This window comes from Dama dama, chromosome 3 (assembly GCF_033118175.1).
Source record: "Dama dama isolate Ldn47 chromosome 3, ASM3311817v1, whole genome shotgun sequence".
Taxonomy (NCBI): domain Eukaryota; kingdom Metazoa; phylum Chordata; class Mammalia; order Artiodactyla; family Cervidae; genus Dama; species Dama dama.
In genome coordinates this window covers 52,796,299-52,819,818 of record NC_083683.1, presented here as the reverse complement: position 1 = coordinate 52,819,818, position 23,520 = coordinate 52,796,299, and the positions used below count along the sequence as shown (strand labels likewise).

The window sequence follows — 23,520 nt, the reverse complement described above, 5'->3', positions numbered from 1 at the left end:
GTGGATGCCTGAAAGCCTCCATAGTAGAAATACTGTCTCTTAAAGAAATTCACTTACTGGGGTCCAAGAACCATATCGCCATTGTGCTATCTTTCTCATGGGAACAGCTGGCAAGGAAGTGGCCCCAATTTTAGGGATAACTGGGCAAGGTGTAACAATACAATCCTGTTCAAAAGAAAAATGGACCTCATAAAACATTAATGAATTAACCACTCTGATTGATACTAAATCCTATACTTCTTCTTTCAATTATGTAAGTCAAGAACAGCTGCATAGTAAACTACAAATAAGTGATATAAAGGTTTTTATTTTCCAAAAGTACAAAGTACTATCAAGGGCTAGAAGTGGATAGTATGACTCTGAAGGCTAAAGTTTGGATCACTCTGCCTGATGATTTAAAAAGAAAAGAGTAATAGTCTTTCAAAAATAGCACTAAGCTGAAACCTTCTGAATGAACACAGATCACTACCTTAAGCAACACCACACACTTGAGAAGTTCATTATACTCCTAATAATGCATCATCCTTCTGTAGTTCAAAGGATGGAAACATAAGTTATATGAGTTATCCAATATCAGATAAAGAGTAAAAACAAATCCTTCAATAAAGCTGGCAAAACCAAGAACAATAAACTCTCTGATGCCCACATACATTTTTAAGGCATATATGGTTAAGTGGAAAAATACATATGGAAATAAGTTTAACACACCAGTAATCTTCCTGTATCAAACATTGTTGTTTGTAATCCATGGAGAGGTGTCGTTTACCTGCCTGTCACTTGGGCGACTAGCTCCATGGCACAGTCTGTCATCTAGCATTGCACTATGTAGCTCGTTGACACATTTCACAGCACGCATCTGGTACCCCTGTCCACACGTGGCTGTACACTGGAAGAATATAAGCAGATACCAAACACCATTGCTCAGACATTACATAAACTTAATTTTCTTAACATGTACACAGTTAAGAATCTATTTTCAGTAGATAGTTTTATTAGTCCTTTATTCCAGATTCTAGATTTAAACTGAGCAAATTTAATCAATATACATCTTTATTCAAATTTATATAGATACTAATAAAATAGGCAATACCAAAGAATGCTCACTACCGCACAATTGCACTCATCTCACATGCCAGTAAAGTAATGCTTAAAATTCTCCAAGCCAGGCCTCAGCAATACGTGAACTGTGAACTTCCAGATGTTCAAGCTGGTTTTAGAAAAAGCAGAGGAACCAGAGATCAAATTGCCAACATCTGTTGGATCATCGAAAAAGAGAATTCTAGGAAAACATCTATTTCTGCTTTATTGACTATGCCAAAGCCTTTGACTGTGTGGATCACAATAAACTGTGGAAAATTCTGAAAGAGATGGGAATACCAGACCACCTGATCTGCCTCTTGAGAAATCTGTAGGCAGGTCAGGAGGCAACAGCTAGAACTGGACATGGACCAACAGACTGGTTCCAAATAGGAAAAGGAGTACGTCAAGGCTGTATATTGTCACCCTGCTTATTCAACTTATATGCAGAGTACATCATGAGAAACGCTGGGCTGGTTGAAGCACAAACTGCAATCAAGATTGCCGGGAGAAACATCAATAACCCCAGATATGCAGATGACACCTCCCTTATGGCAGAAAGCAAAGAAGAACTAAAGAGCCTCTTGATGAAAGTGAAAGAGGAGAGTGAAAAAGTTGGCTTAAAACTCAACATTCAGGAAACTAAGATCATGGAATCTGGTCCCATCACTTCATGGCAAATAGATGGGGAACCAGTGGAAACAGTGGCAGACTTTATTTTGGGGGGCTCCAAAATCACTTCAGATGGTGAGTGCAGCCAATTAAAAGATGCTTACTCCTTGGAAGGAAAGTTATGACCAATCTAGACAGCATATTAAAAAGCAGAGACATTACTTTGCCAACAAAGGTCCATCTAGTCAAAGCTATGGCTTTTCCAGTGGTCATGTATGGATGTGAGAGTTGGACTATAAAGAAACTTGAGCGCAGAAGAATTGATGCTTTTGAACTGTGGTGTTGAGAAGACTCTTGAGAGTCCCTTGGACTGCAAGGAGATCCAACCAGTCCATCTTAAAGGAGATCAGTCCTGAGTGTTCATTGGAAGGACTGATGTTGAAGCTGAAACTCCAATACTTTGGCCGCCTGATGAGAAGAGCTGACTCATTTGAAAAGACCCTGATGTTGAGAAAGATTGAGGGCAGCAGGAGAAGGGGACGACAGAGGATGAGGTGGCTGGATGGCATCGTCGACTCAATGGACATGAGTTTGGGTAAACTCCAGGAGTTGGTGATGGACAGGGAGACCTGGTGTGCTGTGGTCCATGGGGTTGCAAAGAGTCGGACATGACTGAGCGACTGAACTGAACTGAAAATAGTGAAATTGAAATGGCAATTATTATTGTATCTTTAAAAAGTTATCATGTAAAACTCTCAATAGAAGTTTTGGTGGCAGAGTCAATGCAGTTTAGGAAAACTAACTAGTTTTCAAAATTGACCTGGTGTGTGCATGTCACTTAATATTCTAAGTAAATTTTGAAGAGATAAAGAAAGAAAAGAACAGGACAGTGTTAAAAGGTAGATGAGAGCAGGTTTCCTGGCAAGTATGGCAATCTGCACAGAATACTAAACTGTCCACAACTCATCCATCAGATTATCTCCTAGCCACCTGTTTGGCAAAACTTCCCAACAACACCTACTCTAAGTACAGTAGACAGAAAAATTTAGGACGTGAAAATGCCTATATTTTACATAAAGTTGGTGGAAGCATAAGTTGTTTATTGAAGTATAGTTGATTAACAGTGTTATGTTAATTTCTGGTGTATAGCAAAGTGATTCAGTTATTCATATATATATTCTTTTTTGTATTCTTTTCTATTATGGTTTATGGCAGGATACTGAATACAGAAATTTTTGGTATTGCGGTTAACAAAAGTGAGTTAAAAGTCAAAGCTAGAATATTTACCACAGCAAAATTAGCAGGACTGAAAAAATTGTATGGGTACGGATTTACATTTCAGGAATCTTTCTCCAAAAGCCACCCCAAAATTAGATGGAGCCACTAAAAGACTGAATATACTATAATTCTGTGCTATTCTGTAATGACGGATCAGAGCGGAAATCCATATACTGTCATATACTCACAGAACCCCAAGGTCCTACTTGCCAGGAAGTACATGCATGAAGCTCACAGGGTCTCTGCGACTCAGGCTTGGCGCTCGGGTCACAGAAGCCGTCACTGAAGTGGTCTTCCCTCAGCTGACACCACACCCGCCGCCGCTTGGTCCCTTTCCCACAGGTAACCGGACACTGGGGAAGACAGCTGACCGTTACCGTCAGCCTTAGTCAGCACAAACACCCCCAAAACCGGAACGCTCAGTTTGCATATTCAAATACAGTTAAAGATCATTCTTAAGGACATTCTCCCTCCACGCCTCAGAAAAACCAGAGATACTCATGGGGTAAAACCAGCCACCCCAAACTTCTGCTGTCCAAATCCCAGCACAACATCTATTTGTTCCACAAATAAAGGTACAAAACTGACCTTAGAACAAGTATGTATCTCAGCCTACTGTGCACACCATGAAAATGTACTTAGTCACTCAGTCATGTCTGACTTTTTGTGACCCCATGGACTGTAGCCTGCCAGGCTCCTCTGTCCATGGGGATTCTCCAGACAATACTGGAGTGGGTCACCATGCCCTTCTCCAGGGAATCTTCCCAACCCAGGGATCGATCCCAGGTCTCCCACCTTGCAGGTGGATTCTTTACCATCTGAGCCACCAGGAAAGCCCACTATGAAAATGGTTACAGATTAAACACCAATTATGTCATTGTTGGCCAGACACTGTAAATAGCTTAAGGATAAAACATTTTTAAATTTTACTTCCTTGATAATACAGTTATTTACCAAATGATAAAGCAAATTGAAATATTTTTTGAATTACATAGCCTTCCATTACAAAGATCTCCTGTACAATGTTATAATAGTTCTAAGCCTCAAGTGTTTAATGTTACCTCACTCCACTCACTAGTGGCCCAACTGGGACAGGAAAATTCATTGCAATTCTCTATTGTCACTCGGGGAAGTTCCTGGCATTCTCTGTCAGCAAGACGGTGGCCAAAGTTATTTATACAGTAAGATTCTCGAGACCTCTCCCCTCCTCCACAACTTCTGGAACACTGATTAAAAAAAGAAAAGTGGTGAAAAATGGACACAAAATAAAAATTTTAATAAAACGCTACTCTGAAGTGACAAATACTTAATTAGAAGTAAAATGAAGGAGCAGCTTTTCTTAAGCTATACTTTTTTCTTTGTACCTGAGACCATTCTAAATAATGCCACCTTGTTAAGACACAATCACCATGGCAGGGTTCTCGGGTTGGAGGTTTAAGTTGGTCACCGCAGTAGTGGTCATCTACTGGAACAGTCTGTCCTTTATGAATGGAATACTTCATACAGTGGACGTCCAATGACTTGTATCCTTGACCACAAAGGGTTGAACATTCACTTTTGCCAATGATGTGCCACCTACAAAAAATGATGTTATTATGCTTAGGAGGTATGCTGATGAACACAATTTAAAACATGGATTCAGAAAAATTCACACATATTATTCAATTTTAAAAATTATGTTAGAATTTATAGACAAGCCACAATAAAAATATTTGATATATCGTTGATTTAGTGATGAAAACTTCTTAGAGATCATAGAGTCCAAACTTTCATTATATAGATGAGAAAATGAAGCCCAGTGATGCTATGCATTCAAATGGTATATATGCTTGGCTTCTGTCAGAAATTTTACTTTTCTCTAAATAAAATTTAACACTTACTCCAAACCCATAAAAATGGAGCTGTCTGGTTAAAGCTGGAGGTAGAGAACCAGCACTATACCCAGGCATTTGGAGGAACCCCAAGCCTCACCCTAGAGGAACCCCAAGGAAATATGGGTTCTCTTCCTAGGAATCCCAAGCCTCTCCCTAGACTTTTGAAAACAACTGGCTGAGATTAAGATTGAGATTAAGGTTACTTAGTAGCAGATCTAAAACTATCACCAAATATACCTGACCTATAATCAGGTGATGTCTCCCTATGCAACATCTTTATTTGACTGAGGATCAGAGAACATCTGGGAACATGACTACATCAAAAGCCTTTAAAAGTTGGTAAACTTGTCTTTATAAAGCATATCGCATTTTCTCATTAACTCATATAATCTACTTTTAGACATGTTTTCAGAGAGAACATTTATTTCCCACAAGTAAAATCTGCCAGCGTTAGCCAAATTATCCCAGTTACAGTCTAGCAATCTCTCAAACAATATGAGTGCAGCAATACCGCAAAGAAGAGAATTCATGGAGCTCTTTCCATCTGAAAAGCATCTCAAGGATTTCGTTGCACTTCACTCTACTGCAAGGCAATGGATGCAACTTGTACATGCCGTCCTACCACTAGCCTTCTACCATATGTCTCCAAACACCACCACAAATACATAAAAATTCTCACCCTTGCTGAGTAAAGGAGATTCAGGCCATCCCTGAATGTTGACTGTCACCTGCTAGATGGGGTTATTGCTCTTAGCTTCACTGTAAGACCCACCACAAGAAAACAAATGACAAGGATTTTAGAAGGAAAAACTTGCCTGCCATGATCTAGGATCTTGTTACTTACAGTTTAATGGACGAAATGCTGATAAGATAGACAAGTCAATCTATTGATTCTCTAATCCTCAAACTTTAAAAGTTTATTGGTACATGAGTTCAGTGGGAATTAGAGGATCAAGCTATTAAATGTATTGTTTCAGAGCTTTAAACCATAGGTTTTCAGATTAGAGTTTTTCTGTATTTATTTTACAGACAAATTTGTTTCCATTTCTTACAAAAATATCGAGGTCTCTATACTGAAATTAAGCAAATACTATGAATAAAAATCTCAAACCCAATTGTTGAGTTTCACAATAAATTAGCAGGTCTAAAGTTTTTTAGGAATGGGAAAGGACGATATTAATTACATGTCCATCTTATACCAGGCAGTAGATTCTTTATATCTTATCTCAGTTATTGATTTTTATCTGGTTACATTATACATTATTTCTCTTTTACTTACCTTAGTTCACAGTCTGTATTGCACCTTTCAGTCACCAGCAATGGAAGTGGTAAGTGGTCACAGCTTTGATCAGACATGACCATATGATCACTCTTACGTATACAAGTAATTTTTCTTCTATGAAGACCTTGGCCAAAGTCAAATGAAAATTAAAAATTAAAGGAAAACTCACATAAGGAGATGTTCCATAATAATTTACTTCTGCTAACAGCTTGAAGGATGCAGCTAAGAAAGCAAAAACAATTCCAACATAGGATACAAATAGGCTAGCATATTGAACTAGTCAGGAATGACTTTCTACAATAAGCAAGCTGAATCCTGAAACATTGAGGAGTTTGCTGAGTAAGGCGATGTAAGGAAGGTGAGACAAGTGTGTGAAGTAGGAAGAAATTTATTACAGCTGGATGGAAGGGTTGCTCGTGGAGAACTGAGTGATCAGGGTCCATGCTGATATGATACAGTATGCTACTGCTCCCCATTATTTGCTTGCCTTTTCGCTGTAACAAAATCACACATCTCTACTTGCTACAACATTTCTATAACTTCCTGGAGGAAGAGCATACTTCCCTGCCCATTGACAGCAGGTTTGTGCCAACCACCTGGAAGGGAATGTGACTATTCCAGTTCCAAGCAGAAGTTCTAAAAGTCTTTTCTTGCTTCTGCAAACTCTTTTCTCTGTTTCCAAAACACCTTCTCCTGATGGGGCTGATCTTTCAGCCTGGAATCATGAATGAAAAGGTAGCATGGTCAGACTTCAGTTGATAATAATGGACCAACTGGAATAAATGTGCCACATGAATGCAAGATGGTAATAATAGGAGAACTGGGGAGGGGTTGTGGAAGAAGAGAGAATATGAGAACTTTTTATAGTTTTTGCTCAACTTTTCTATAAACCTAGTGTGAAAGTGAAAGTCGCTTAGTGGTGTCTGACTATTTGTGACTGACTACAGCCTGCCAGGCTCCTCTGTCCATGGAATTCTCCAGGCAAGGATATTGGAGTGGGCAGCTGTTCCCTTCTCCAGGGGACTTTCCCAACCCAGGGATTGAACCCAAACCTAAAACCCCTCTAAAAAAAATAGTCTATTAATTTGTTTAAAAATGACATGGATGCAGATAACAAGCTGAAGAAGAGTCAGAACCAATTAGCAGCCACCACACAGTATGAGCAAGAAATAAACATTTGTTGCTTTAAGTCATTGAGGTTTAGCAGTTGTTTATACGGTACATAACCACAGTCAAGGAAACTTAGAGAAGTCAGAGAGGCCAGAGTAGACTGAACTTTGCACTTTTTCCAATGAAGAGACAGGAAAAAGTTCAAGCTGTCAGTGGCATGATCAAATTTCTGTTTTCTCCAAGTTCAACTGTATACTTTCAGTTGGCGAAACATGAACATGCATGTTTATCTCTGCATGCATACCATCTGAAATAACTATAAAGAATTTTGAAAAGGCAAAAACCTGAAAGAACAAAAAGAATAAAAGAGGAAACAGTAGGCAGGAAAAGGGAATTTTAAATATGAAAAGAAGATGGAAATTACTATTTTAACAGAGCCAAGGAAGCTGAAACCTGAGCCTGTGGAGGAAGAAAGTAAGAAACAAACTATTCATGCCACAAAATCCAAGCAAAGCCCAGGAATCAAAAACACCTTCAGGTTCCTCTGAAGAGGTGAATGTGTGAGGCAGAGGCCTGAAAAAATGGAGAAGTGATCGAAAAGTAGTCATGAAGAACAGCCAGACTTCCACCTAAGAGTCAACAGTAGCGCCATCTAATAAAAACAATGTGAACCACATGTAATTTTCCATTGTCTTGTAGTGACATGAAAAAGTAAAAAGATACAAATAGCCAAATAGGATCATTTCCACACAGGGTCAACAGAAACACTATCGATGATATATTTCCCATTCTTTTTTCATACTAAGTCATACATACTTCAATGGGCTAGCCACATGTGGCTAGTAACTACCATTCTGGATAGCATAGCTCCGGAGCAGGTGAATTTGGGGGCACAGACTCAGCAGCTGAGGGAAGCTGGGGAAGCACTGTACTGAAAAGAGAGGGACTCAATATAAAAGTCTCCATACTGAAATGATGAGATTCAGGCCCACTGGGCTCACCCTCCATTTCCCTCTGGCTCCAAACCAATTTTTACAGTTTCTCCAGTCCCCTCACTGGCCAGCAGAAGATGGGAGAATTCCTTTCTTAGAAAACTCTTTAGCTCAAGAAAAAAAGATTAAATGACAACAACATTTGAGCCTTTCCCCCAATGACATAGTAAAGAACTATAAGAAGACTTATTTAACCCACACAGGACTTTCAATTAGCATTTTAGTCTTAAATATGAACAAACATCAAAGGATCAGTAGGCAATTTAGGAAAGACAGTCACACAAAAGAGACCAAAATAAGCAGAAACGGAATTAAGAGGAAACACATATGTCAGGGAGCAGAAGAAAGTTCCAAAACTACAATTAATACTCTCACAGACACAGGTATTGCATCCACGAAACAAAAGCAAGCTGTTGATGAGAAACACTAAGAAAAAAATGTACATTTGGAGAGAAAATTATGAGATAAGAGATCAGACCAGGAGGCTGTATATCCAGACAATATAAATTTTACAAGATAGAAGAGAAATTTTAATGTAAAGACATTATCAAAGATATCATACATAAAACTTCTCAGATCAAAGAATCTGTGTTTCCAGTTTGGAAGGCGTCCTAATTACCAGGAAAATAGATGAAAGGAAAAGCCAAGCCAACACATATTGTCCTGTCATTTCTCACTCCCAGAATTTAGGAGGGGAGACACAAAATTTCCATACCAGGAAGTATCATATCCAAGCACTGGAAACTGGAAAACAAGATTTTCAGCATTCTAAAGGAAAATAATCCATCTTAGAATTTTATACGAGCCAAGCTATCAATCAAGGGTGAGGACAGAAAAAAATGCCATTTTCAGACAGGAAAGGTCTCAAAAACCTGCCTTGCTTTCTCAGGAAATTTCCGACAGATACGTTATCCTCCGTGGAGGAAATAAAGAGTGGAATTCACAGAATTTGGGCCCAGGGAATCCAACACAGAAGAAAGTTAAAGAGACCTCCCAGGATGATGAAGAAGGGAAAGCGTGTGATAACAGCCGTGTCACAAGCCTGAAAAGCAACATGGCCAGGTTAAAGCGGAGAGAAGAGGGCCAAGGGAGCAACAGACAAGAAAAAGGAAAGGAAAGCTGAAACCAATGCACTGAATACAGAGCTCCAAAACATTAACACAGAATTTACAGCGTTCACAAAACGTTTGGAGCCTGATCATTTTCAGTGACAGGGAAACAAGGAAACAAAACTAAAGAAACGTCACTTTAGAGAAACCCAAAGTGACACGCATACAAAAGGAACTATGATCATAGTATATACTTTGTGGCAACTGAATTACTGGCTCCTTTCCTTCTATGGGAAAGAGATCTTTCCTGGTCCAGACTCTCAAACTATCTCAAAATGCCTTCTCCAGCCTTTCATTTTGGATCTTGTTGTGTGTTTATTTGGTGTGTCCCCCAAATTTTAGAATGTTCCTTCATTCAACTATGTATTTAGATTTCTTCCAGCTCCCCATATCTACTGCCACAGACCAGTTTACCCAGTTACGCTGGAAAGCTAGTCCCAGATGCCCAAACCACTTCTATATGCTCTTCTATATAGCACATTCAGATTCTTTTTGTCAAAATGAATGCCTCCATCGTCTGTGTTACCAAAGCTTTGCTCCTACTTGCAGTGTTTGCTCCAGTCAGCCTGGCATCATCCACTTCAGTCTCCCTTCCCGGAGACCCTGTTCCAACAGGAATGCCTGTTTCCACACCAGCATCCAAGCACTGCTGTCCTAGAACCACAGGACCAAGTCTGTGCCTTTTGCTGGGATGGGATACCTCCACTCCTTTGGTACCTTGAGGTCAGTTTGTTAACATGCCCTTCAAGCTCCCATCTGTGATTACTGCCTCTGGCCACCTGCCTTCTCTCAGCTCATTTCTGAACTGTTCTGAGCTGCTTCTCCTCTGACTCACTGCTCCCCTAATTCCCAGACCTTGTCTCTCGTGCCCCTGGGAACTACTTTTCCACTCCACACCAATTTCTATCTTCCCATTTCACCTCCTCAAACTGCTCACTCCATCTTTCCTGGGGTCTCCTCGATGCATACTTGTGGCACAGCTTTTATCATTTAAAATTAAGAAACTTTACTCATTCTTCTGTTTCATCCACTAGACTTTAAAACTTTAATGCAAAATCAGGGTCCTAATAATCCAAAACAAAATAGTCTGTCGATAAACCTTTACTGATTCAAACAAACGTAGCCTCACACAACCAGGTATTCATAATTATAGATTGCCCAAAGACACCAGTCTCTTCGTTTGCTTTTCTACTATAACTGCACAGCTTTTTCATCCCCGCTGTACTCCTTTTAGTTATTCATCCATCAGTACAAACACATTTCCCTGTGGTCAGAGAAAGAAAATAAGAGAATGAGAGAATGTTGACCCCACAAGACTAAAAGAAGGAGATGGGTGTCTGGGAAAGTGGACGGAAGGAAAAGGACAAGAAGGTGAGCATTTCACTAGAAAACAGTGTCACGGTAAGGGACCCTTTCTGTAACTGCAAGAAAGAGATTAACAATGTGGTAGGAAAGGAGCTGTGATGGAAAATGTTGAAAAGGGTTGAGATAAGGGAGGCTATTAAGCATAAGAAGCCCAGAATGAGTGGAGAGAAAAGCAGACAGAGAACAAAGACGGGAAATCTTTGTAAGTCTGTGTGGTATAAGTATGTGGGTTCCACAAGCAGCCAGACTCAAGAGCACCCCAAATTATACCAGCATGCCACAGCTGAACTTATGTCCTTTTATTTAATTCTAGTGTACCTTGACACATTTTTGTACAGTCTTGCCATGGTCCATATGGGTCCCATGTGAATAGATCACTCTTCTCTTCCACGGGGATATTGAAGGAATAACGTACGTCAGGGTTGTATAGATTACCCACACACAAAACCTCAATAAAAATACAAAGGGGCACACAATCAATTCATAAAAGATATATTCTTAAAAGATATCACTTTGTGTTTAATAATAAATACAAAGCACTTACTTAAACATCATATTTTACTAATATGATTAAAACTGTCCTAGTAACAACTACTAAGAATTTACCTGCAAAACAAGTTCTTCTTCCAGTCGATCAGTACTATTAATCCTTTCAATTGAGTTGTTTGAACCACTGTATTCAAAAATAGCTCCTTGTACGTTGATTTCTCTTTTGGACATACTTACAACAAAATTCCCGTTCAAAAGAAAATTCCCTTGAGTGTCCGATAATGCTGTAAAAAGATAGTGCTCATGAAACAGCAAAACCAGTCAACGGTCCAGAAACAGTTTTAACTTTTACAATTCACATTCTTTTCTTCTGCAGTTAGAGAATATAAATATAAATTAATATGGAGGAAATAAACTTTATTTTACTATAAAGTGGTATCTAACCCATAAGCAGCAAAACTTCAGCATATTAGCCAAACCCATGAAAATACATTCACTCTATAATTTTTCTTTCTGAGAAGGTCATCGTCCACAAAGCATGCAGCACCAGGAGAGACATACAGGAAGTGGAAAAACAGAGAGAAGTCATGCAGACAGATCAGCTAAATCAATCCTGGTCATCCACGGGGAGGAAAGAAAGGGCAGCCAGGCTGCTATAGTGTTCTGTTTACCTTGGAAAACATGTACAAAGCTTCGACATCCTAGGGTCAATATTTCAAAAGCCCATGCCTCTCCACTCCTCCCTCCGTAAACATCTGGATCTTTTTCATGGGAGGCACTCATCATTGCTCACGCCTGTGTGAGTGGCTACTTTTTCAGAACCCTCCCACTGCATCCTCTGTTCTTGCCCCTGGTGATTCTTGCTCTTTCCCATGGAGAGGTATTAACATCAGCCTGTCAATTAAGTATATGTATGTCTCTCTATATACTAATATTTACATGTGTATGTGAGTATGGAACAGAGTATGTATTCATAATTTGTTACTTTTGTAAATACAAAATTGCATGCTCTCCACAGTGCTGTGGTAGTAAAAAGACCACAGGACTTGGTACAGTTGATTTAAATTCAAATTGTTCCAATTAATTACTATGTGATCTTGGATAAACTACTTGCTTTTTAACTGCATAATAGGAATAATAAAAATTCCCAACTCACAGGGTTTTAATTTGAATCAAATTTGGAAAATGTTTTTAAAGTGTATAAATTGTAAAGCACTGTGCTGTCAGTTTAAATTTTCGAGAGGGTGTCTAATATTTTAAATTTTACACTTATAAAACCCCCATGTTAATTAAATACATCTTTGCTGATTTACTATACTTCTCAATGGAATAATCTTTTTGGAAAACACTTATTTGGTCTTCCAAGAAATCCTACCCAAAACACATAAGTTACCATGACCAAGCTTAACAAATACTACACACCTTGAACCAATGCTAAAGGAAATACTACCAAATATGTCTGGTGATTCTGTGTCTGTGTAGACTATTGTGATTGTCTTTATACACTACAGTGAATTCAGTGAAGAACCAACAAAATGAAAATCACTCTGTAAATTTGCACATTATCAGAAGTGGACAGGCCTGTTTAAAGGACTGCCTGTTACACTAAAACTAAGGGAAATAAAACTTTACTGAGAAAAACTACATGTCATCATTTTTAGTTACCAAAGCAAATTACAAGTCCTTTCTAAACACCCCACACATATATTTTGCTCCCCTGTTTAGATTTTGATATTTCCATTAGTATTTCTTTTACAAAGTATACTGATATTTTAGTAGTGGACATTTCTAATTTTTAAACTTAAGCAGAACCAAATATCTACATTTGGATCCTAAGAGAGACATAATAAATTATCTATAATACGTATGGCATATGTCTATACCATATGATATATATGGTATATATCTATGTATATGCAAAGAAAAAGAAGTGCAACTAAATGTAAACAGTTAAAACATTTACATTTGATTTTCTTTGGGAATTTTTTTTTTGCCTTTTTTTTTTAATAGAGGTGAAATTAACAAAACCAGAATTAACCATTTTAAATTGAACAACTTGATGGCATATAGTGCATTCACAATGCTGTGCAACCTCTACGAGTTTTCTAAATTTTTTCATCACCCTGGAAGGAAAATCTGCATCCATTCAGCAGTTGTTCTTTCTACAATTGACTTTATAAGGCCAAAGATAATTTCTGAAATGGGCTGTTCACTATAGATTCAGATTCCCAGTCAATTCAAAGCATTGATTACTTGAGCCAATATTTCACATTTCATTAATGTGAGGCAAGTGTTTTTTCAGTATCAGCTTTATATCACCAGCTTAGTGAATTACATGTAAGTCAATATTAAGGTAAAGTAATGTCAGTCAATATGTAAGTCAATAATCAGACAGAAACAAAGATTTGTAAAGCATTCTTTTCTCTCTGGGCCTAAGTGAAATGCTTTAAACTAGAAGTCAATTTCCAAAAAGTAAATAACAACTGAAATGTACACTCTAGAAATAGCTAAAAGACAATATATTAGGACTATGTTCATTAACATCTAAAAATACGAAACTATAGTTCTCTTTCTGTAATATAAGAGCAATAAAAATACAATCACAATAAAAATTGTATTTAAAGACTTGTGCTACATGGTAAAGACATTTAAGAAAACAAATTAAAAACATTTCCCTTCCCTGGTGGCTCAGATGGTAAAGTATCTGCCTACAATGTGGGAGACCCAGGTTCGATCCCTAGGTTAGGAAGATCCTCTGCAGAAGGCAATGGCAACCCACTCCAGTACTCTTGCCTGGAAAATCCCATGGACAGAGGAGCGTGGTAGGCTACAGTCCATGGGGTCGCAAAGAGTCAGACACAATTGAGTGACTTCACTTTTTTAAAAACATTTAACCCCAATGAGGTTTACAACTAGAGAACTGTATTCTAAATACACACACAACTTTAACTGAATATAACCTCTGGTTATCTAAAACACCCTCATGGGGAAAAAAGCTTAATTTGTCTTCCAGAATTTAATTCAGTATCTTCAAAATAGGATATGGTATGTAATTCAAAAAGAGAACACATATATGTGTTCTCAGATGACTTGGCTTAGTCTGAGCCGAAACTGCATGTTTATTCAAGGGGCTCTTCTTGCCTTCCAAGAATTTACAACCACAGACCTCCATGAAACTGCACATACTGGCTGCCATTTAACTAAAAATGTTTACCCAGGTAATTGTCATCTTCTGGTTTTCCAGAATAGCTGTGCTGAAGAATATCAATGTTTGTTGCTCCTGGGGGAATCTTTACAACGACATTATAACCTGCAATATAATTTTATACATGTTAACTTTCACAAAAAGCAGATGGCCCAGAGGCTAGTACTGCTGAGTGAAAAATCTGAATAGTATAGTCAGACTTAATTTCATTTTATCTCTGAAAGATGATATGTGCTAATTTTTTTTGAATCAATATCTTATACAAATTACTAAGGATTAAGAAAAAGTGGTTGTTGTCTAGAAATACACAGTTTGGGATTCTTAAGGTGTACCTCCTAATTTCTCTTACTTTTAAATTCTGAATATAGAATAAAAATGAATCTAGTAATTTAGCTCCTAAACTACTTAACACACACACTAATTTTTAAATGTGAACAATACTTCAACATTTTATACTTCCGAATGGGGAAAAATACAGGATTCCAAATGCTATTCACAAATCCGGGAGATATAAAAATAGTTGACCATTGCTAGATGTTTACACAGACTCAGTCAGCAGCAAAATAGTGAACGTTAAAGAGAAATATTTTTCTTAAGCTTTTATCTTCCAGTGTAAGCAGAAATCTCCATAGCCATTCCCCAAATTTTACATTATTTTTTAAAGTCTACTAACAAATTGTCAAGAGAAAAGTAAAAAGTTTACTCTAGAGAAATGTTTTATGAGACCAAATTCAATAACACTGGCACTTCTCAAAATATGAGGAAACACTATATCAAATATACATTACATTACATATACAAATATACATTAAACAAGAAACATCTTTCCTGCACTAAAACCACTCATGTCACATCGTTGTCCAAATACTCTCAGGTTTTAAGTCAACAATTAATTCTGCTCTAGCGATATTATTCTAACGTTTTCCTTTCTCTTATTAGGATTTTCCTCTTTCACTTAATACAAAAACAAAAAGAGTTGAAATTTTTCATATACATTAACTTTTATAAATATGAAGTTAACTTTAGAAGAGGAAGTTTTAAAAGAGGTCAAGTCTCATATGAGATTATCTCACGTTTTCAGAGCAGCCTTATTTATTTATATCTCTTTAAGATATCACATTTAAATATAAGGTGATAAATGGTATGATTATTCTGTATACATTAAATGCATACTGGTTGTAAATTATAAGCCCACAAAAATAATTTGACTCATGATTCTTTTTCACTATAAAATGTTCCTACCAGCTCCACTATTTATGTCTTTGCTATGCTTTTCAAGAAAGTATTCCAAGGCATTGCAAATGTGACAAGATGAAAGCTATCACTAGGGGGCAGTAATGTGACAAATGCTGTTCAGAACCTGCACATGAATTTACTCTTTTTCCATTTGCAAGCTGATTAATTCATAGCACAATTTTAGCAAGGTTAAACTCTAATTTGGTGTATTCAGCTTTATATAGCAAAAATACGTTTCAGTGAATACAGACCAGACTTTGATAAATGTGTGCCACTGGTGATAAAAAGGGACCAAATATATATGGGTCCCAAGAAATAAAGAATCATAACAACTAGAAAAATAATGTCAAATCATAACAACTAGAAAAATAATGTCAAATAATCTACAACCAGTATGCGTTTAATGTATACAGAATAATCATACCATTTATTACCTTATATTTAAATGTGATATCTTAAAGAGATATAAATAAATAAGGCTGCTCTGAAAACACAAGATAATGTCATATGAGACTTAACCTCTTTTAAAATCAAATAATGTCAAATAATGTCAAAAATAATGTCAAATAATGCCAAGTAACTTAGATGCATAAGCATGACCAGAGTAGTAAATGTTCTATACTTTTCATATAAATATAGTGTTCTAAATGACACTGCTTTAATTGAAGCAATTCTTACTAACTTAAACAACTCTGTTCAAAAAACATGTGAATACAATTTGAAGCCGAACAATAAAACTGTAAAACATACATCATTTATTTTGCAAAGAAAGTTTTAAAGGGTTGTTTTTATTACCATAAAAATAAAAAACGTTTCTCAGAAAATTTAGTGGAAAATATCTGATATATTCTCATAAAAATTTTCAAGAAAAATGAAGCCATGGCCAAATAGCAATTATATCTGTAATCCAAACTTCCTGAAAAATCAAATGTAATGATAATTTCAAATTAACATTTAAGTTAATGGCTTCATCCTTCACCTTCAATCAGTTTCAATATATCATCAATAAAAAACAACAGATAGGCCAGGTCACAGAAAACATGTGGTTCAGATGATTAAAAATAATTGAAAGCAAATTTCCTGGAAAGATTATAAACATATACAATATAGATTACAGAAGCAGCAGTAAAAACACTTCATTAACTGGTACGACAGGGGGACTATTTACACATCATTATCAAATTGTGCTGGATTTATTCTAATAAATGCACCTACATTTTTTTTAAGAATTAAACTTGTCTTAAGCAGGTAAATTCATTAATTCAATCATACAACTTGTACAAGATTTAATTAATCATTTTGAACTAAAATACAGAATAAACAATAACAAACCAACACTATTATTCCTTCATGATATAGTCCCATTATTATATCCAAAGAGAAAATTGGAAAAAAAATGCAAAGCTCACCATAATGTGCACTGTTGAAGACACCTGCCATTGTCCTGCAGGAGGAGTTATCCCCACCACACACGCCACATTTGTCTCTCCTGGCCTTGGAGTTTAACACATGATCACAGCCAGCTTGCTTCAAAATACAATAATTACACTCAAGATTATTAAAATGACCAGCGAAGCACTAATGGGGCTTTACAAAGTTCTTTCCAAAAATATTCTTTCAATTAACAGGAAATTCAATACAACAGGATTTTTTCAGGATAGCTAATGATCTTGTTACATGTACACCAGTATTTTCACACAGCTGTTCACATAGTTGAAAAAGCACTGTTTTTTAAAGGATCATCTACATACTTCCTGCATCAAAATCACCTGGTGTGGGATTTAAAGATAGATTCTCAGATGTTTTTAAAAATCCCTGGAGGTAAAAAACTAAGAATCCACATGGTAACAAATATTGACAGTGATTCCTATTTCCATTATTTGAGAGTAATTCTTTAAGGACACGTGATTCAAATGGGACAAAAAGTAACACACTATAGTAACTTCAAAAAGAGGTCGTTCATGATTTACATTTTTTTTTTAACTTATGACCTTAGAACTCTGGGGATAAATAGCATATCTGAAAGAAATAACTTATTTCTTTAAAATTAATATCCAGCATAATAAAGTGTTTAAGAAAAAAAATGAGTAAATAAATAAAGGTGAGAGTAGAGTGTGACCCAAGGCTTGGAAAGAACAAATGCAGCTCTTTTCCACACAGACGGTGCCCTCTGCATACACTGCAGTAACATTTAGTTCTTTGGAACACTCCTTTAAGTTTAGTGATCAGGAGAGTGAGAAAAATTCATAAGCCTCATGACTTTGTATTTACAAGGTAAATATTTCCAAAATGAAAATTTCATCCAGATATTTTCTGAAAGTAATATGCATCTTTATGTTCAGACACATGTCATATTTTCTCATTATATCTGACTCTCTGGGGTTAACTTAGATAAAACAAGTTTTCAGGCACCAAGTGCCCTTTTTCTCACATTTAAAAGTCAAATGAAGTGAAGTGAAAGTCGCTCAGTCATGTCCAACTCTTTGCAACCCCATGGCCTAGCCCATGGAATTCTCCAGGCCAGAATACTAGAGTGGGTAGCCTTTCCCTTCTCCAGGGGATCTTCCCAACCCAGGGATCGAACCCAGGTCTCCCACATTGTAGGTGGATTCTTTACCAGCTGAGCCACAACAGAAGCCCAAGAATACTGGGGTGGGTAGCCTATCCCTCTCTAGGGGATCTTCCTTACCCAGGAATATAACCTGGGTCTTCTGCATTGCAGGCAGATCATTTACCAATTGAACTACTAGGGAAGTCCAAAGCTATTTCCATTCTGTAAGTTATTTTCAGTTTCTCTAAACATCTCATTAGCCCTTTGAGTGCAAGGCCTTTATCACCTAGGTAATAGATGTTTGGTTATAGGGAAAAGAATTGGTCCTATTAAGTTCCACTTAAGGAATGAGTTCACAAGATGATAGTTATATTCTTTAGACAACATTCACTATCCTAGTTCTCAAACTCACCATCCATTTTTAGGATTGCCTTCTGCAATTTGCAAACTTTAATTCAGGGACTCATCTGCTCTCACCTAGAATCCTGCCTGCGTGCATGTGTGCTAAGTCGCTTCAGCCATGACCAACTCTGTGCAATCCTTTGGATCGTAGCCTGCCAAACTCCTCTGTCCATGGAATTCTCCAGGAAAGAATACCAGAGTGGGTTGCCATGCTCTCCTCCAGGGGATCTTCTCGACCCAGGGATCGAACCTGTGTCTCTTACATCTCCTGCACTGGCAGGCCAGCTCTTTACCACTAGCACCACCTGGGAAGCCCCACCAAATGGCCTACCTAACTCCAGTTTCCTAACAACCCAGTACATTCTGAAGATTTTAACATGCAAATCAAATCACATATCTTGCTTAACTCCAAATCCCTGGATTTTCAAGGACTTCAGGAGAACACTTTCACATAACATCAGCTGGTGGCCACCTCCAACCTGGGTCCCTTACTTCTTCACCTTTCGAAAACTTTCTTATCCTAATAATTAGATCCAGACTCACACCCTGCATGAGCCTTCCCCAAATCCTTTACCCACGTCCCCATAGACTAAGATGCTCCATCGACAATGTCCGCAGGCCACCCTGCAGATAAGCCCACAGCCCTGTGTGTGCCCATAGCCCCCACAGATCTGCCACCGTGTCAGAGGCAGGAGTTCTTGTCTATCCTTTCATCTCAGTGACTGGAACAGTATGTTGCATTCAGAGTGTGTGTGTGTGTGTGTGTGTGTGTGTGTGTGCGCGTGTGCGTGTGTGTGTGTGTGTGTGTGTGTGTGTGTGTGTGTGTGTGTGTGTGCTCAGTCATGTCTGACTCTTTTCAACCCCGAGGACTGTAGCCCTCCAGGCTCCTCTGTCCATGGGATTCTTCAGGCAAGAATACTGGAGTAAGTTGCGATTTCCTCCTCCCAAGGATATTCCTGACCCAGGGATCAAACCTGTGTCTCTGCGTCTCCTGCATTGGAAGGTAGATTCTTTACCACTAGGGCCACCTGGGAAGCCCACATAGAAATTTGGTAAAAGTCTGTCGAATGCATACAAGAAGTAGGAGAATGGACAGAGGGTGGGAGGATATCACTGCTTCCAACACAGAGGGGAAAAGTGTCACCACGGAAGGTCATGTTCCAAGTAGCAAAAGGACTTTGCATTCTTCGGGTCCTGAGACATGTTAGGAAGTTGACTTCATCCCTCATCTTGATTTTGAGCACCACAGGCAAAACGAAACCAGCAAACTCATCTTACTGCTTTGTGAGTCACTCCTGATGACAAAGAATAGCTCCTAACCATGTTCCTATAGACAGCAGGGTAGCAACAAAGGATGCTGCACTGAAATTTATAAGAATGTACGTCAAGTTGCAGAAGTAATAGCTGGCTAGAAAAATAGAAGGAAAACAGTATTCTGAAAGTCATTTTAAATGAAGTAATTTTACTTACCCGACACAGACCTTGAACACAGATGTCATTTGTTTCAGTTCCACAAGGAGTACCATCGGCAACCCTGTCCTTCAGTTGGTAGAAGTTAGTGGTTCCAGCCACCCGACAATAGAGTTTACAACGATCTTTTACGGCAACTGTAAGAAAAAGTCAAATTTAGGTGGACAAGAACACAACTGTGTGTTCCTTTGTCTCAAAACTGTTTACAGCAATAAAATATTCTAATTACTTACTCCCACTATACTTTGGAAGCCACCTCACGTTAGGGGAGAGACCATTGATGTTGAAATGTTTACCATCAAAATCAGAGCACTGCTTCTCACGGAAGTCTTGCTTGCCTTTTGGACATGAATCAGTGTTACATGATCGAAATTTCATCCTGCGGCCAACACAGTACTTGCCTCCGTTTCTTGGCCTAGTCAAATTCATTACAGTTTAAAGCACATCAGTACAAGGTTATTTCTGCCATTTCACTCTAAAACTGTTCCATCCCTTTCCAGGATCCGGAAAACCACTGATGTCCCACTAACACCTTTTGTTTTTAACAGAAGTATGTAACATGGTTAGGAAGCAACTCTGAGGTTAATGAACTATAGAAAATCCATTTTAACATGGACAGTGTGGCCCAGAGGGCAGAAATGATGTCTTATTCACAACTAGATTAACTAACAAGGAACTAATGGTGGGGATTTGTTTACTCATTTTGGAGGCAGGGAGACATATAGAGTGAGCCAAAGATGATAACAAAGGAAGATGACACCATGTTAAAACTAAAAAGAAGTATATATGACTCTTTGTTGTGTATATCCTATGTATCACTCAGTTCAAAGAATTTCATGGTATCAATCTATAGACATCCAACTCCATTTCAATTTATGTTGGAAGATTAAAAACTTATATGAAGACTTTCAGCATAATTCAACTATTTTAAAATTCAAATAAACTACGTTGTATTCTATTCATAGTATGTCATATTTCTGTATTAAAAATTCTTTACTTATATCTATAATAAGAGAGCCATTTTTTAAAATTCTTATGAAATTCCTAAATTCTTTTAAGTATTTTGGTGAGCAGGATCTGTGCTTCAGTACTTATTCAAGCTAAAGACACTGAAGCAACTATAAGATGAAAATAAGAAAAAGAAAATATGACATGACAAATTATACCAAACAGTAAGAAACAGTAACAAAACTACCTATTTTACCCAGGAAAACCAAAGCATAGTTGAAAGGGGCCTGGCTCTTTCAACAAAAGCACAGTAAAAGTAAAAATGCCATTATATTACTGTCATTATTTGCAACTATTTCTCAAATTTACACTAAGTCAAAAAAAAAAAAAAAAAAAGAAAGAAAATGGCTGTCTTAACTCAAATTCTTAAAAGTATTTTACTTTTTTTTTTTTTTAAGGTCTGACTCTACCAAGATAGAAAGTAATATGGCTTAAAGTATTCCAGAAGTTTTCTGAATCTCAGAAACTTACAGACTGACCTCCAGTTTTAGAAGTGAATGAAACTGATGTTTACTTTCTGGTGCCTTGAGATAATCTTAATTTACAGTGACATAAAAAAGACATACTCGGGGCGATTACAGAGCCTGCTTGTGCTTTTGATTCCACCTCCACATGTTCTTGAACAAGAACTGTAAGGTCCCCATGGTCCCCAATCGCCATCTACAGGACGTGTTTCCATCTCTTTATTTACACATAGCCCATGGTGGCAATGCTATAAAGTGACACAAAAAGAAATGATTCATGTGTTATCTAGTTAGGACATCACAGTAACAATAACAGCAGAAAGACCAGTCAAAGAAAATGCATGCAACTTTAAGCAGAATGTTATCAATTCAGAAATGAAATTACATTTGATACCATTTTGTGACTATTTCCTGAGTATATACTGAGAAACTGTAAACAGAGCAACAGAATGCAAAAAAGAACAGAAAATTTACTGTGCTTATGAGAGCTAGAGTCTCACTGGAGAGGGAAGACCTATACCTATGGGGAAAACTTAATAATGAAAAGTATTTTTGAAAAAGAAGCAAACAAATATTTGATTAATATGGTGTATAACCATGCTTCTACCTTTTATGCAAAGGTATCTATCACTCTCCTACTCTTCTAGCTAACTTTCTACTCTCTTACTCAAAGTCTCAACAATCACTTTGTTTCTTGTTTTCATCAGGAAAGTGGAAATCTACAAAAGAATGTGTCCAAAATCTCCCACAACCTCTTCTACCCACCCAACACCCAGAATCTACCACCATCCCTTCTACCCAGTATTCAGCCTTCCTGCCCATTAGCAGACACAAAAAATCCAAAACCAATCCCTCCATCATGCAGCTAATCTCATCTCTTCTCACCACTCCAGCAATTCTCCCATCTCTCCTACATCATCACTGTTCCAGTCGCCACACTATATGAAAGCTAATCAAACTGCAGTCCATGCACAGATGCTGGTCTTTGAACTAGTCACTGTCAACTGGGAGAAAATGAGTTACAAAAGATGAAAGCAAGCATTTAGAAACTTTCAGAAGACTTAGAAGATTTTGACAGATTAATTTTGTTTATTAAAGCTAATAATTATAAAATCAGCTTATATTTGCTTTATTTTTTAATATTTATTTATTCATTTATTTTTGGCTGTGCTAGGTCTTTGCTGCTGGTCATGGCCAATCTCTAATTGTGGCAAGCAGAGTCTACTCTTTGTTGCAGTGTGTGGGCTTCTCATCACAGTGATTTTCTTGTTGTAGAGCACAGACTCCAGGCAAGCAGGCTCAGTTGCCCTAAGGCATGTGGATTCTTTCCTGACCAGGGATCGAAACTATGTCCCTGTGTTGGCAGGCGGATTCTTAATCACTGGACCACCAGAGAAGCCCTGTTCTATTTTTAATTGTGGTAAAATTCACACAACAAAATCCACTCTCTTAGCCATTTGTAAGTGTAGAGTTCAGTGGCATTAAGAACATTCACATTGCTGTGCAGCCATCACATAGAACTCTTTGTCTTCCCAAATGGAAACTCTGCACCCATTAAAACTGACAACCACCATTCTACTGTTTCTATGAGTTCAACTGCTCTGTATATTTCATATAACTGAAATCATACAGTATTTTTCTTTCTGCACACGTGCTAAGTCTTTTCAGTCATGTCCAACTCTGTGCGACCCTATAGACTGTAGCCCGCCAGGCTCCTCTATCCATGGGATTCTCCAGGCAAGAATACTGGAGTGGGTTGCCATGCCCTTCTCCAGGGGATTTTTCCCAAACCAGGGATAAAACCCTGTCTCTTAAGTCTCCTGCATTAGCAGTCAGGTTCTTTACCACTAGCGCCACCTGGGAAGCCCATTTGTTTTTCTAGGAATGGCTTATTTCACTTAGCAATATGTCCTCAAAATTAATCCATGTTCCAGCATGTGTGAGAATTTCATTCCTCTAACAATTGAAAAATATTCCATTGTATGTATATATCACA

The 23,520-nt window shown here is 37.6% G+C and overlaps 1 protein-coding gene across 1 annotated transcript in view; it reads right to left on the bottom strand.

Moving 5' to 3' along the window:
• ADAMTS20 (ADAM metallopeptidase with thrombospondin type 1 motif 20) overlaps positions 1-23,520 on the bottom strand; it is a 188,793-nt gene that overhangs the window by 82,710 nt on the left and 82,563 nt on the right. Inside the window, 13 exon segments of the mRNA XM_061122944.1 lie at positions 58-165; positions 767-886; positions 3,156-3,320; positions 4,029-4,193; positions 4,332-4,542; positions 6,121-6,247; positions 11,018-11,147; positions 11,306-11,472; positions 14,403-14,498; positions 17,039-17,156; positions 20,053-20,189; positions 20,286-20,467; positions 21,627-21,772. Coding sequence (XP_060978927.1) covers positions 58-165; positions 767-886; positions 3,156-3,320; positions 4,029-4,193; positions 4,332-4,542; positions 6,121-6,247; positions 11,018-11,147; positions 11,306-11,472; positions 14,403-14,498; positions 17,039-17,156; positions 20,053-20,189; positions 20,286-20,467; positions 21,627-21,772 — 1,872 coding nt within the window.